At 42.2% G+C, this 15453-nt stretch overlaps 1 protein-coding gene across 5 annotated transcripts in view; it reads left to right on the forward strand.

The window, feature by feature from the left end:
• The first annotated feature begins 8720 nt into the window (after positions 1-8720).
• Positions 8721-15453, forward strand: part of CHPT1 (choline phosphotransferase 1) — a 54243-nt gene continuing 47510 nt past the window's right edge. For 2 of the 5 annotated variants that reach the window (XR_003612037.2, XM_028121640.2), the window contains exon 1: positions 8724-9226. Coding sequence is in view for 4 of the 5 variants with exons in the window: in XM_028121640.2 (XP_027977441.1) it covers positions 8954-9226 (273 nt within the window). In the remaining variant the exon portion in view is untranslated. Of the gene's footprint in view, positions 9227-15453 lie in introns of all 5 variants that reach the window. The other 3 variants (XM_088025303.1, XM_028121641.2, XM_028121639.2) reach the window with 3 other exon arrangements.

Here is a 15453-nt window from a genome sequence, read left to right on the forward strand (position 1 = left end):
CACAAGCAGGGAGAGCGGCAGGCAGGGGAGAAGCAGTCTCTCCACTGAGCAAGGAGCCTGATGTGGGGTTTGATCTCAGGACCCTGGGATCATGACCTGAGCAGAAGGCAGACACTTAACTGACTGAGCCACCCAGGAAAGAATAGCTTTAAGCAAAGTCAAGTGAACCAAACTAGTCTTTCTCAACCCTCAACTGCCCTGAGTGCTTTCTCTCTGTTCTGCTCCAGCCCCATTCCACTCGGGGCTCAAGGGTCTTCTTCAGAGCAGTGCCTCCACCCAAGCTTTCTAAGACTGAATGTTTCAGTCCCTCCTCATCCAAAATGTGGGGTCTTATGACCAGCAGCATTGGCATCACCTGGCAGTTTGTTAGGAGAGAAAACTCTCAGCACCACTCACTCTCCACATGCAGAACCTGCATTGTAACAGGATCTCCAGGTGAGTCCTGTACGTGTCCATGCTGGTGCAGTTCCAACCCTCTTTCTAGTTCCTTGCATCGATCTTTACTTGGGGCCATTCTCTCTCACCTGCCCAAAGGAAAGATATTCTGATAAAAGTGTCCCTCCTAAGATATTCCTGATAATGACCTAACTTAACACTGAAATGTGATCCAACCCCAGCATATAAAATCAATACACAGAAATCAGTTGCATTTCTATACACTAACATGACAGAAGAAAGAGAAATTAAGGAGTTGATCGCATTTACAATCACACCCCAAACCATAAGATACCTAAGAATAAACCTAACCAAAGAGGCAAAGGATCTATACTCAGAAAATTATAGAACACTCATGAAAGAAACTGAGGAAGAATGGTCCATACTCATGGATTGAAAGAACAAATATTGTTAAAATGTCTATGCTACCTAGAGCAATCTACACATTCAATGCAATCCTTATCAAAATACCATCAACTTTTTTCACAGAGCTGGAACAAATATTCCTAAAATTTGTATGGAACCATAAAAGACCCTGAATAGCCAAAGGAATGTTGAAAAAGAAAACCAAAACTGGTAGTATCACAATTACAGACTTCAAGCTCTACCACAAAGCTGTCATCATCAAGACAGTATGGTACTGGCACAAAAACAGACACATAGATCAATGGAACAGAATAGAGAGCCCAGAAATGGACCCTCACCTCTATGGTCAACTAAGCTTCAACAAAGCAGGAAAGAATATCCAGTGGAAAAAAGACAGTCTCTTCAATGAATGGTGTTGGGAAAATTGGACAGCCACGTGCAGAAGAATGAAACTAGACCATTTCCTTATACCACACACAAAAATAGACTCAAAATGGATGAAAGACCTAAATCTGAGACTGAATTCCTTCAAAATCCCAGAGGAGAACACAGGCAGCAACTTCTGTGACCTTGGCTGCAGCAACTTCTGGCTAGACACGTCTCCAGAAGCAAGGGAAGCAAAGGCAAAAGTGAACTGTTGGGACTTAATCAAGATAATAAGCTTTTACACAGCAAAGGAAACAGTCAACAAAGCCAAAGGACAACTGACAGAATGGGAGAAGATATTTGCAAATGACATATCAGATAAAGAGCTAGCATCCAAGATCTATAAAGAACTTATCAAACTGAACAACCAAAGAACAAATAATCCAATTAAGAAGTGGGCAGAAGATATGAACAGACATTTCTCCAAAGAAGATATACAAATGGCTAACAGACACATGAAAAAATATTCAACATCACTAGCCAGCAGGGAAATACAAATCAAAACCACCATGAGATACAACCTCACACCAGTCAGAATGGCTAAAATTAACAACACAGGAAACAACAAAAGTTGGTGAGGATGTGGAGAAAGGGGAACACTCTTACACTGTTGGTGGGAATGCAAGCTGGTGCAGCCACTCTGGAAAACAGTATGGAGGTTCCTCAAAAAGTTGAAAATAGAGCTACTGCATGACCCAGCAATTGCACTACTGGGTATTTACCCCAAAGATACAAATGTAGTGATCTGAAGGGGTAACTGCACCCTAATGTTTATAGCAGCAATGTCCACAATAGCCAAACTATGGAAAGAACCCAGATGTCTATCATTAGATGAATGTATAAGAAGATGTGGCACACACACACACACACACACACACACACACACACACACACACACAGGAATATTATGCAGCCATCAAAAAAATGAAACCTTGCCATTTGCAATGATATGGATGGAACTAGAGGGTATTATGCTAAGTGAAATAGGTCAGTCAGAGAAAGGCAATTATCATATGATCTCACACATATGTGGAAATTAAGAAACAAAACAGGATCATAGGAAAAGGGAGGGAAAAATAAAACAAGATGAAATCGAAGAAGGAGACAAACCATAAGAGGCTCTTAATCATAGGAAACAAACTGAGGGTTGCTGGAGGGGCGAGAGGTGGGGGGATGAATAACTGGGTGATAGACATGAAGGAGGGCACATGATGTAATGAGCACTGGGTGTTATATAAGACAGATGAATCACTAATCTCTACCTCTGAAACTAACACAGTATATGTTAATTAATTGAATTTAAATTTTAAAAATGGGGGAAAATGTTATAAAAATTAAATAGTAACAATTGTTTATTGAGTGCCTACCATGCCAAGTACTGTGCTAATTGCTTTCCAAACATTATGTCATTTAATCCTCACATAATATTATGAGGAAGGTATTGTTTATAAGAAAATGAAATCATAAATACAATTACATATAAATAAAATCTGACCTCTTTACCAAAAAAATAAAAAAGAAAATTAAAGAAAGAAATGTGACCTAACCTGTCACTCCTAAATGCCCTAATCTGAACAAAAGAATAACTCTTGGGATTTCAGGCCCTCTGGACTGCTGAAGAAGGAATTTTTGAGAAAAGACGTTCCCCTCTCATGCTCCTCAAATCATACTGTGGAAAAATTTTAAAGCAGCACTATGTGAACTCAGAAAAGGATAATAAAAAAAAGTTAAAGGATATTAAAAAAGAGTGCTAAGAACTGTCTCTGAGGGAAATCAGTTTCCTTAATCCTAAATTGCTTTCGCAATTTCAGATAAAAAGTACAATTACAACATCTCAGGGACAGTATTGTGAAATTTTGTTTTCTGATCTCGTCCAGGAAATCAAGCATTTGTAAAAGAGGAGAGCAAAGGTTTTTGGCAATCTATTAGTAAACACTGCATGTCTATGCATATATTTTGTAAGGTATCATAGTTCTATAAAATTTGTGGACTTTACGTCTCAAAGTACAGGAAGGAAGTAAATGAAAAAAGGAATTAGATCAAAGGAAGTAAATGAAACAAGGTGAGTCTTCACACTGCAGAACCATTCTAATCTTTAGAAATACTCCAGCCTATGAGTCTAAACCTCTAAACACACAGAGAGCTTGATTCCCTAAAGGATAACATTCTGCTACACCAAAAATCCAGCCAGTGGATTTCTTGATGGCAACCCATGCCTTTTCCCAAAACCAATAAAAGTCAGTGTCTTTTTGGAGTGGTTATATCACAACAGATGCACCTAATTTGGCTGTGTGAGACTACTGTGTCACATTTCGTGGGAAGTTCGCTGAGATGTTGAGGATGCTGAGGAAGGAGTTTTGAAATGTGAGTGAAAGTTACATACACCAAGAGAACCAGTGGTAAAACCAAGATATCCTTTGTCTTTGGGGAAAGAAATTCAATTCAGCTAAACAAGCAAATTAAGTTTATGGACCTATTGTACTATGAATATGTTAAGATGTTACCATTGGGGGTGGTTGGGTGAAGAGTACAAGAGATCTCTCTGTATTATTTTTGCAACTTTCTGAGTCTATAATTATTTCAAAATTAAAATTTTTTAAAAGTATGGATGTCTACTGAATGTCAGGCATTGAGGAACACTCAGTGCAGGCTGTGGTCTTGGTACTCTAAGCAGGGTGAGAGGAGGATTGGTACATAAATAAGTGACCAAAGACAGATTGGAATACAAGTACAAAGTCTCTGGTTTTGTGGAAGCAGGAGAGGTCAAACTGGAAGAATGTGAGAGGTCATCTCAGAGAAGGTGGAATTTAAGCTGAGCCTGGATGGATGGGCAATGCTTTAAGGGTAATGATGGATTGAGGCTACTCTCCAAGCCCAGGGAGCAAATCAGGGCATGAGGAAGCCCTGGGTGTGTTTGGGAACAGTTAATGGAAGCTGAAGCATGGGATGTAGAAAGGGCAGTGAGGGAAGAGGAGACATTTGGGAGATAAAACTGGAAAAATTAGATTCAGCCTTCAAACGCCAAGCTAGGGAGGTTGGACTTTACCAAAGGCATCTGAACAGGGGAATTCATCGTCAGTTTTAGTATTTAGGTAAAACAATTTTTTACATAATATTTAGAATGGACTGGAATGGCACAAAATCTACATGATCTACAGAAACTGGACTGTTTGATGTTGACAAAAATACCCATCTAAGTCCAATATTTATTTGTTTGTTTCTTTGTTTATTTATTGGTTTCAAAAGTAGAATTTAGTGATTCATCACTTATAGATAACACCCAGTGCTCAACACAAGTGCCTTCCTTAATGCCCATCACCCATTTAGCCCATCCCCCACCCACTTCCCCTCCAGTGACCCTCAGTTTGTTCTCTACAGTTAATAGTCTCTTATGGTTTGCTTCCCTCTCTTTTTTTGTTTTCCCTTCCCCTATGTTCATTCATCTGTTTTTTTTTCTTAGATTCCACATATGCATGAAATCATATGGTATTTGTCTTTCTCTGACTGTAAGTCCAATATTTAATATATATATAATTTATTAGGTGGCATTTAGCAGTGGTTAGGAGTATAGGGTCTGGACTGACTATGTGGTCTTGAGTCCCTGCTTCACCACTTTTCTAATTGTGCAATCGTAGCAAGTTGAACCTCACTGGGCTCCAGTGAAAAAATCTGCAAAATGGAGACAATAATTGTACCTACTTCACAGGATTTTAATGAATATTAAATGAAATAATTCCTGGTGCTTAGAAGAGTGCCTCCTTGGAGCTCATAAATGTAAGCTACCATGTTAGTTCAAGAAAAGGAAAATCTGTGTACATCAATCACCATGATAATCAAAGGGAGCCATGACGCAAAAAATAAGATAATAGGAAATTCTCTAATCTACTTTTCTTTGACATTAGGCAGGTTGGCCTTACTAGGTCTTGAATTCATTTGAATTTCCAGAAACTTGCCAAAAAACAAAACAAAACAAAAAAACCAGGGGGACAGCGGCTTAGGAGCATGAGTGTTAAAAAAAAAATGTGCCTTTAATTTTTTTATTACTTTTACTATTTTATTTTTTTTTAAATTTTATTTATTTAACAGAGACACAGTGAGAGAGGGAGAAGCAGGCTTCCCTATGAGCAGGGAGCCCGACGCAGGGATGCGGAGCTCGATCCCAGGACCCTGGGATCCTGACCAGAGCCGAAGACAGACGCTTAACGACTGAGCCACCCAGGCGCCTGGGTGGTTCAGTCGGTTAAATCTGCCTTCGGCTCAGGTCAGGATCCCAGGGTCCTGGGAGTGGACCCCCCAACAGGCTCCCTGCTCAGCAGAGAGCCTGCTTCTCCCTCTTCCTCTGCTGCTCCCCATACTTGTGTGCTCTCTCTCTCTCTTTCTGTCAAATAAATAAATAAAATCTTAAAAAATAAAATATTCCATATTTGCCAAAGAAAATGATTATACATATATAGCATAATAATAATAAAATGAAAACCGTGTTCTTACTACCTAAGTTTAAAAATTGTGGGGGAGATAGGAAGAGGGGCCTCCATTATCCATTTTCCCACTTTTCAGTAATAGAAATTATTTAGCTGGGCAAATGGTAGGCCAGCTAAAAACTACATTTCCAAGCTTTCTTGCAGCTACGTAGTCATGTGACCAGGTTCTGGCCAGTAGAATGAGAGCAGAAGAGACGTGTACACTTTAGGCCACGCCCCAGCAAGGAAATGAAGCGTCGCCTTCTCCTTTTAACCATTCCAATTGATTGGAACTTGTGGTTAGCCATTTTTTACCACAAGGGCAAAGGGCAACATCCTAAGGGTGGCAGGCTAATAAAATGGAATTTGCTATACCAGCCCAGAACTGCCTGATGCTAGGTGAGAGAAAAATACACTTATATCATATTTAGGCCATGTGGTTTTGTATCCTAACATAATTATCAATGCTTTGGAAGCCATCTGTGTGTGCCTCTACAATCCCATTTCTGGAATTGTATATATCATTTATTTCCTTTTCTTCATAGCTTTGTCACATATGTACATATTCCCAAATGCAAAGTCATGCATGTTTTCAACCTTTGTATGAATGAAATCATACTGTGTGCATTTTTTCTATAACCTGGTTTTTTTCCTCTCTCAGTATTATACTTATGCAGTCCATCCATGTCAATAAGTGTAGCTATGGTTTATCAATTTTCCACTGCTATATTAAACTTGCTGTGTAATATTAAATTGTATGAAAAGACCTCAGTGTATCCATTATTATTGGACACTTAGGATATTTATATTTGTTGATTATTGTACAAAGATGCTATGAATATTCTTATACCTGTCTCCTAGGACACATGTGCAGCAATTTCTCTAGGATATACTCCTGGATCAGAATTGTGGTGTTAGAGTATGTGCATCTTCAACTTTACCAGATAATGCCAGGTTGTTTTTCAAAATGGTTGTCCCCATCTATTCCTCCTTGCTAACACTTGCCCTCAGGTAGGCCGCATGATTAAGTTCTGGCCAGTGGGATGTATGTAGGAGTGTCGTTTGGGAATTCTAGAAAAGCACCTTACTTTGCTGGCTCAGCTGAATGGTATCCAACTTTTTTTTCCCACCATCTTTCTCTCTCCTGCTACTTGAAATGCAAACAGGACGGCTCGAGCTACAGCAGCCATTCAGAACCAAAAGATGACCTTCCTGGTGATCACGAAGCTGCCATAATTCTAGACTTATGCAAGAAAAAAATAAACTTTTATTTTGTTTAAGTCACCAGATTTTGGGGATTTTTGTTACAAGTATCTGAATGTAAGCCCAGTTGAGTGTTTTTGTTTCTCATTGATTTTTAGGAATTCTTTATGTAATCTGGGTACTCATCAATGTGGATTTTATTTGAGGGAAATACCTTTTCCTGGTTTGTGGCTTGTCTTTTCATTCTTCTTTGATGTTTTGATGTATACTAAAAATTATTTGTAATATAGTTAAATTTATTAATGTGGAAAAGGATTTCTCCTTGGATTATTCATGGCATTGATAAATTAAAAAGCCAATGTCCCCAAGTTTACTGTACATAAAACCAGCATAGTTAAAAGTGGATCTGTCATTCTGATTCCTTTCCTGAATTTTTCAGCATCTTTTTTTTTTCACATTAAAGATAAGGAGATGTATATTCAATGGATGGTTTGGTCTGTAGGAACTCTCATATTGCTCTAAGGCAGGGATTGCCAAACTTTTTTCTGTGAAGGGCCAGACTGTAAATATTCCAGTGTTTGCAGGCCAATGTCTGTCACAACCACTGAACTCTGCTTTTGGAGTGATAAAGTAGTGTAAACAATTTGTAAGGCATAAACATGGCTTTATCCATGGCATTGAAGTTTGCATTTCATATAATTTCACATCAAAAAAATTCTTTTGAATCTTTTCAGCTATTTTTCAGCCACGTAGCTCATAGGCTATACTAAAACACGTGGTGGGTTGGGTAGTAGTTTGCTGACTCCTCTCTAAGGTGCTATAATGAATCCTGTGGGACAAACTGCATCTGCTGATAGACGTTGCTTAACACACTATCTCGAAAGCAGTTTCTGAGCTTGTTCTATGCTTCAGAAAATTGCATAAAGATCAGAACCAGGAAGTGAAAAAAAGGCAAGTGGCAGGCTTATCTCAGTCTGTGCAATATGTTTATGACAGGATGTCCCCTGCCTAAATGGGTGCATTGTGAGGTAAGGGGCTGCTGAACCACCACTGTGTGGCAAAGCGTGCTTAGTTAGTCCACTCTGCAGTGGGAGGACATTGCCTGGATCCGTGTCCTCTATCCCCAGAGAAGGCTCCGCGTAAAAATATTCACTGTTACTGGTATTGGATGCTGTGAAAAAAAAGGGGGGGGCATTTGGGTTTCAACCATTCAGTCCCCTTGTCAGCAAATGTTTCCAAGTCCTGATTTTTCGTTTCAACACCTTGGTCTCTGAACCCCGAACCTTAAACCCCCAGTGAGCGTTCTCTAGAGCTAATTAATGGCAGGGGCCCTGTCCTCAGCGTTGGAAGAAAAATTGTTTTTGTTGTGTGTTTATCAAGGAGGACCTCTTTCTGGGCAGACAGATGGGGCCATTAGGCCAGTGACCCAAGACGTGCAAAATCATGTTCTCACAAAACCCCCTCCCCCTCCTCCCGGGCTCCGCGGGCAGCGTCGTCCTGCAGTGGTTAGCCAAAGGCCAGAGCACACCCACACTAGAACAGAGTTGTGCACAAGACCACACGTTAGAGGAACCGGCCTCTAACTGCCCAGCCTGGGAGGAGCCTTTAATCACGGGAGCGCTGCCAGACGTCCCTGGAGAAGAATCGAACCTTAGAGGCAGGTGCATCAGCCCCTTGGGGAAGTCAGGTCCCTGGCACACCAACCAGAAAGTTACTGTCTGTGGGACCCTAGTGGTGGCCTGGTGGCTTTGCGAGTGCCGGTCCAATCCTCCCAGACACCTCGCCATACTCTCCCCAACCCCTCCCCTAGGTCCCCTCCTCCGAGGCCCCGCCCTCACCCCCTCCCCCGGCGGTCGCACCCGCGGCCGGGCCACTCTGGGGGCTGGGGCCCCGGGACCTGGGGCAGTCCGGCCTGACCTCGACCTCGCCCGAGCGGGCCCGACGGGCTAGTCCCACCCGGTCAGCGCAGGCCCTGGCCCGCCAGCCCCTCCCTCCACCTTCTCCCCGCCCTGGCGCCCGGCACCGGCCGCGCTCCCTCGCAGCGGCGGGGCCCGCAGGCGGCCATGGCGGCGGGCGCCGGGGGCAGGCCCGCGCCGCGCTGGCTGAAGGCGCTGACCGAGCCGCTGAGCGCGGCGCAGCTCCGGCGGCTGGAGGAGCACCGCTACAGCGCGGCGGGCGTCTCGCTGCTCGAGCCGCCGCTGCAGATCTACTGGACCTGGCTGCTCCAGTGGATCCCGCTGTGGATGGCCCCCAACTCCATCACCCTTCTGGGCCTGGCCATCAACCTGCTCACCACGCTCGTGCTCATCTCCTACTGCCCCACGGCCACCGAGGAGGTAGGACTCGCCGCCCGCCCGCGGCCCGCGCCTCGGCCGCGGAGGAGGGACCCCCAACTGCTGTCCCGGGATTCCCGCGTCACCCCCACCCCAACCCCGCCCCAGTGCGCCGCCGTCCCACCGCTGGAGGCGCCGGGGGAGCGGGGAGACCCCCGCGCGGCGACCCTCCCGTGGCTGGGGGGCGGACACAGCTATTGCCCCGCGCCGCGTCCGCCCCGAGCCTCTCCCGGACGCCTGGAGGCTGTCGCGCCGTTACCCCAGCCCCGCGTCCACACTGAGCCTCCGCGGGCGACGGAGGGGTTGTCAAGGTCACTGCCTCAGCTCCGGGTCCACTCCAGCCTCCCCCAGGCCACTGAGAGCCGGGGGCCTGCCTGCCCCGCCTCCACCCCGTCGGGCGCCAAGCTGTGGGATGGACAAGCCGTCGGTTACTTTGCACACTGGGGACTGAACGCCCCCAATCTCCGCCCGGCCGGTCACCAGGGCTTGCGGTCGGGTTGACCAAGCCCGAGTTATCCTTTGGACACTTTTATAATCGCGTGTTTCTCAGGGTTGTGCTGGTGATCCTGAAATTACTGGTAGCACTGATCAAAGAAAGTTACTTCCAAGAGGTAACTTCCTCTTTGCTTCATTAACATGCAAAATCCCTAAGGTATTAGCAAGGAGATAATCCTTATTATCATGACCCAGGGATCACAAAAGCCGAAAGATTTTATTAGCAATCCGTATGTGTCCGAAATAAGAGTAAATAACGTGGGCTTTGGACAACTGTTAATCAGAAGCACCGCACCCCGTGGGCTCGGGACAGGATAGGAGGCAGAGGGGGTTCACTCGAATTTTTAGCTTTAATGTGGAGTACATGAGATAAATATCACATTGCACATTCTGTGACACTGCTCTCTTATCTTTGCCCTCCAAATAGTGAAATAAATCCCTTTTATAATCATATTTGAGTATAGGTTCTGTGGGGAACTAATTCACATTAAGGTTGACTAGCAGGAATACAATGGAAATATTTTATGCCTTCCATGCTATGCATCCATTTAAAAAAATAATGGAGCCGACGTTCTAAACCTATCTTGGTAATCAATGGTTATGTTTATTACATATGAGTTCTTGGCAGATGTTTCCATTGTTATTCATTTCCATATTGTTTGCAAAAAGTAAGTTTCTTTAGGTTTTGGTTTTTGCAGCCTGTTTACAGAATTTCCTTGAGGCCTAGACGTGTGTGCTAGAATGGAAGGAGCACTGGGTTTAGAAGTGGAAGGCTGGGGTTCTCCCTGCTGGTCAGTTTTCCCATGAGTGAAATAGAAAATCATGCCTACCAAACCAATTTCACAAGGGTACAGTGAGGATCAAATACTATATTACCTGAAGAGAAATGTAGAAAATGGCAATTTGCACAACAAATTTAAAATATTATCAACACATTAAAAATACCACTGTTATTAAAAATGTCCTGACAACGTATAATAAAATTTAGTTTTTATTAGGCCTAAATTTGGCTAACAGCATTTGGGTGTTTCTGATACTTGGCAGTGGAACTGTGACCTTGTCGATATTATTAATTTAAGGACCATTTGTTGAGCACTTAAAAACCAGGACACACAACCAAGTCCAAGAGATTGTTTAGTTGTGTCAAGAGGGACCTGATGGAAGAGGTAAAATTATGATTAATTTTTAGGCTCAGACACTTAAAAAAAAAAAAGTGAAATCAGAAAATCAGAATGGCCCCAAAAGGAGGAATAAGAATTAAAATAATAAGATGAAACTGAGAAGAGTTTCTGAAATGTATGTCATTAGATCCTCCTGCACATGCTTCTGCGTGGCTGAAGCAGTGAGGGGACAAGCCATTACAGGATCCACAGTGCCTGTTTGATAAAATCCCAGCAATCGCAGAAAAGAAGTGTGGCAGTTCAAGCTACTTTGCTTTCAGGTCACAGAGCTAGTAAATGACTGGACCCGACAGGATTCAGATCTAAGTCGATCTGACCCCAAAGCCTATGTGTGTATGTATGTGTGTATATACATATATATATATATTTACAACACATCACCACCTTCTGGTCCAGAGTTCCTGCCTTTGTCTAGGTTGTATGCAGGAAAAATTCCTTATGTTTTATATAAGATTTATCAGGTATGTAAAATGCTTACACATCCATTGTTGCCTTTGTGTTTTATCCACCCAAGGAGGTTGGCAAGGTTTTTCCCTTCCTAGAATGGCCTTTCCACCATTTTAGTATTTCTTCTATCCATCCATCCTGAAGTAATAGTAGTATATACGTTTTTATTAAGAGGCCCGTAGGGTTAAGTGATGTTAACCTGGATTGGAATGTGTTTTCTGATTCTTAGACTTAAGGATTCTTAGTGCTTTTTCAAACTTGACAGATTGCTTCCAGAAAGGGTTAGGAAAAATACATAAGGTTTTGGATTTAGATGTTTAGGCTTATGTACCCATATGGTATGTAATCCTACCCATATGGGATTACATTTATGCAATGCTGACTATATATCTATATTAATAACAATACTTGATCTATTTTTTTTTAACTACTGTGTTAACTTCTAGGACATAAATGGGGATGAAGGGAAGTTAATAGAAAAAATTAAATGATTTATATTAAGTTCTACAACGGGTGTTCCTTTTTTTTTTTTTTCTTTTTTTCTACAGTGGTGTTCTGAACTGCATGTCATGCTGCCATTTCTGTTAAGGAACTTTCCACTCCAGCCAAGTTGAACTACTTGCTATAGCAAGGATTTCTTTTTGTCCCTGTCTTTTCTCCTTCCCCTTCCTTCCCCCTGCCCTGCTTCCATCTCTCAATGCCCAGTTCTAACATGACTTCCTTATAAAATGTTTCTTCCTTCTCCAGAGTCAGTCCTCTAAACTCCAATAAAAATAACAATATCAACTAACATTTACTGGGTATTAACTATGTACCAGGTGTTATTTTAAGGTGCTTTAGCCTATTGTCTCATTTAATTCTCTCAACAACTTTATGAAGTGGTACTGTTATTATCCCCATTTTATAGATTAGGAAACTGAAGAGAAATTAACCTCTTCCAGGGTTCATAGCTTTATTTTATTTTTTTTTAAGATTTTATTTATTTATTAGAGAAAGTGAGAGACAGAGCAAGAGCAGAGGGGGAGGGACAAGCAGACTCCCCGTGGAGCAGGGACCCCTATGTGGGGCTCTATCCCAGGACCCTGAGATCATGACCTGAGCCAAAGGCAGACGCTTAACCGACTGAGCCACCCAGGCGTCCCAGGGTACAAAGCTTTAAATGGAGACCAGGATTCCAAGCCAGAATGCTCTGCTTCAGGCATGGGGCTTTGTAGGTCTCCTGTGGAACGTCTCCATTTCATTTTGGTTATGTGTGTCCTTACTGAGCAGGACAACCTACCAGCTTTTAAGTTCAGACAGAGATTGCCCATTTGTACATTTTGCACTGTACAACGCCTTGCATAACACAGAGGCTTAGTAAATATTCACTAAATTATTGCCTGCATGAATGAAATGTCATCTTGGGAGATGATGTTTTTCCACCCTTATTCAGTTTAAGCTGGTCTTGGATTAAATACTTATCGGTTGTTTGGCCTGGGAATTTTAACAAGAGTAAGCAAGAGTTAGGGCTATTAGAGAAAAGAGGAACTGAATTGCAACCTCCTCACCTGGATGAAGCAGTTCTATCTGAATACTACTCTGCATGGAGTTGTTGGCCCCCATTCCTTCCTGCCTAATCCTAAAATAGAATCACAGCCTTCTACAGTTTGAAGGACTTTAGAGCTTATTTAATGCAATTCCTAAATCTGTATATAAGAAAACTCAATGATTCTAATCTAGTTCTTTAGAACTAGCCTAGTGACATCCTCAATGACACACCAGTGTCATTGATTATAGCAAGTAAGTACCTAACATAGGGTCAGGTCAGAGGGCATTAATATATTTATTTTGTTAATGATGATAGAAAGTTGAACCAAAAGGGAAGTTTTTCTAAGGAAGTCAGAAAGACCTTAAGAAATGGTTTGTTCCCTATTGAAATAATTCAGATTATAGTTGCCTTTGCACTGTAATTATTTGTTGGGGAATAAGAAAAGGCAATAATCTTTAGATTCCTACTCAGATTGTTTTCCTTGGGTTTGGTTTCTTCAAAATCTAGTATTTCCTTTTTTACTACCTATCTCCGTCTTTTTTTTCTTTTAACCAGCTCAGTAACTTATCAAGCATCATTAAGGCAGGACTCTTGTAAGGGAGTGGCCTCTCTTAATAAAATATAAACTCCAACTCCTTTCCAGAGGTGAAAATTCTAGAAAGTGGGGCAGGGAAGTCACTAAAATGAGGCAAGCAGGCACTCAGGCCTCAGGACTTAAAGAGGCAGATGCAGGACCCTGACCCTGAGGGTAAATGCAGCCTCAACTTCTGAAGCCTAGGTGGCTCACTGGCCTCACCACAGTCCCAGCTCTGGCTGGAAGGAGCTTCTGCAGGTAATTGCTTTGGGGCTTGTCCCTTTGATTCCTATGGTTTTCCCATACTTGGTTATATAAGCTCTTCCTCCTTAGACTTTTGACCTGCGCCGAGGCTCTGACCACCTGGGTTTTGCAATGGTTAAGAACAGAACAGATGTGAAAGCACCCCGTACAGTTGATGTTGATGATCCATCTGACCCAGGGATTCTCTTCATACCCCTCTCCCTTGTTCCCTGAGCACAGTGAGAGACTGGCTTTTTCAACAAGAACTCTAGTAAGTACTAAAGAAGGTTTACAAAAAAGAGGGGAAAAAAGGACTATTCCCCAAAATATAAAAAGAAAGAAAGTTAGGGCGCCTGGGTGGCTCAGATGGTTAAGCGTCTGCCTTCGGCTCAGGTCATGATCCCAGGGTCCTGGGATCAAGTTCCGCATCGGGCTCCCTGCTCCGCGGGGAGCCTGCTTCTCCCTCTGCCTCTGCCTCTCTCTCTCTCTCTCTCTCTCTCTCTCTCTCTCTCTCTGACTCTCATGAATAAATAAATAAAAAACATTTAAAAAAATGTTAAAAAAAAAAGAAAGAAAGAAAGTTACCTTTCTGAAGTACTGATTTCTAAAGTCAGGAGAGAGCCCTGTTGGTCCTGAATTGCTGGTCAAACTGCATTTGTATAAGCTGCCTACTTGTAACCTGCTTCATTTCCCGAAAATGGGTATGCTCTTCTCAAATGCTGGCTCCTAACCAGAACTGAAGCCTGAAGGTCATAGTTGAAACCAGTAAGCCCCTAGGCCCCTTCCTGATTGGTGACTGAGAATTATCTTACCCTTCCTGAGGCTTGGAATTACCTGCTCTTGGAAACTTCTAGGCCTCTGGTGGGAACCCTCCCTCTGTAAACAAGGAAGTGCCCATCAGCCACAGGCGCACAGTAAACAACCTCTTCATCGAATCACAGGGCTAGAACAGTGTCAGATTCCTTGTCAGTTAGAAACGCTGTGAATTTTCTTTTAAAAAAAATTAAAAAAAAACTTTTTAACACCCCATAGCATTACATTTTTTCACATAGGCATGATCCCTCTTCTAATTTTCTTTCTTCCTACCTCTTATAAATGCATTTTCTGTTTTTATGGAGAGAGAAGTCAATTGCTGTTTGAATAAATGAAATCTCCCTGTTAGCAGCTGACCCAATTGTTACTGGTTATATAATACCTTTTGCATATGTGTCAACTCACACTCAAGGCCATTTAAAGCAAAGAGATAATTCTTTTAAGTATAAAAATTTATATAAATAGACATTATATAGTTCCAGTATTTCCTAGATTTTAATTTGGGGAGATTTTTACTTTTGTGTATTACCTATATATACACTATTTTGTATTTACTATTTTTCTTTACATCAACTTTAAATCTCTTCCTTTTTAAAGATGTGGACTCAGGGACACCTGGGTGGTTCAGTTGGTTAAGCGTCTGCCTTCGGCTCAGGTCATGATCCCAGGGTTCTGGGATCGAGTTCTGAATTGGGCTCCCTGCTCAGTGGGGTCTGCTTCTCCTGCTCCCTCTGCTGCTCCCCCTGCTTGTGCTCTCTCTCTCTGACAAATAAATAAAATTAAAAAAAAAAAAGACGTGGACTCTTTCTCAGCCTTAATATCTATAAAGTCATAGCTGTGATACCATACTAGCTTTTTTTAATGCTAGTTCTTTTTTAAATACGTTAAAATATTTCCAAAATATATTAAAATAAAGACATAATTATTAAAATGAAAGTTGACCCATGAA

The sequence above is a fragment of the Eumetopias jubatus genome, unplaced genomic scaffold (assembly GCF_037043125.1).
Source record: "Eumetopias jubatus isolate StellerSeaLion01/CBP00866 unplaced genomic scaffold, mEumJub1_p1.0 scaffold_8, whole genome shotgun sequence".
Classification (NCBI taxonomy): domain Eukaryota; kingdom Metazoa; phylum Chordata; class Mammalia; order Carnivora; family Otariidae; genus Eumetopias; species Eumetopias jubatus.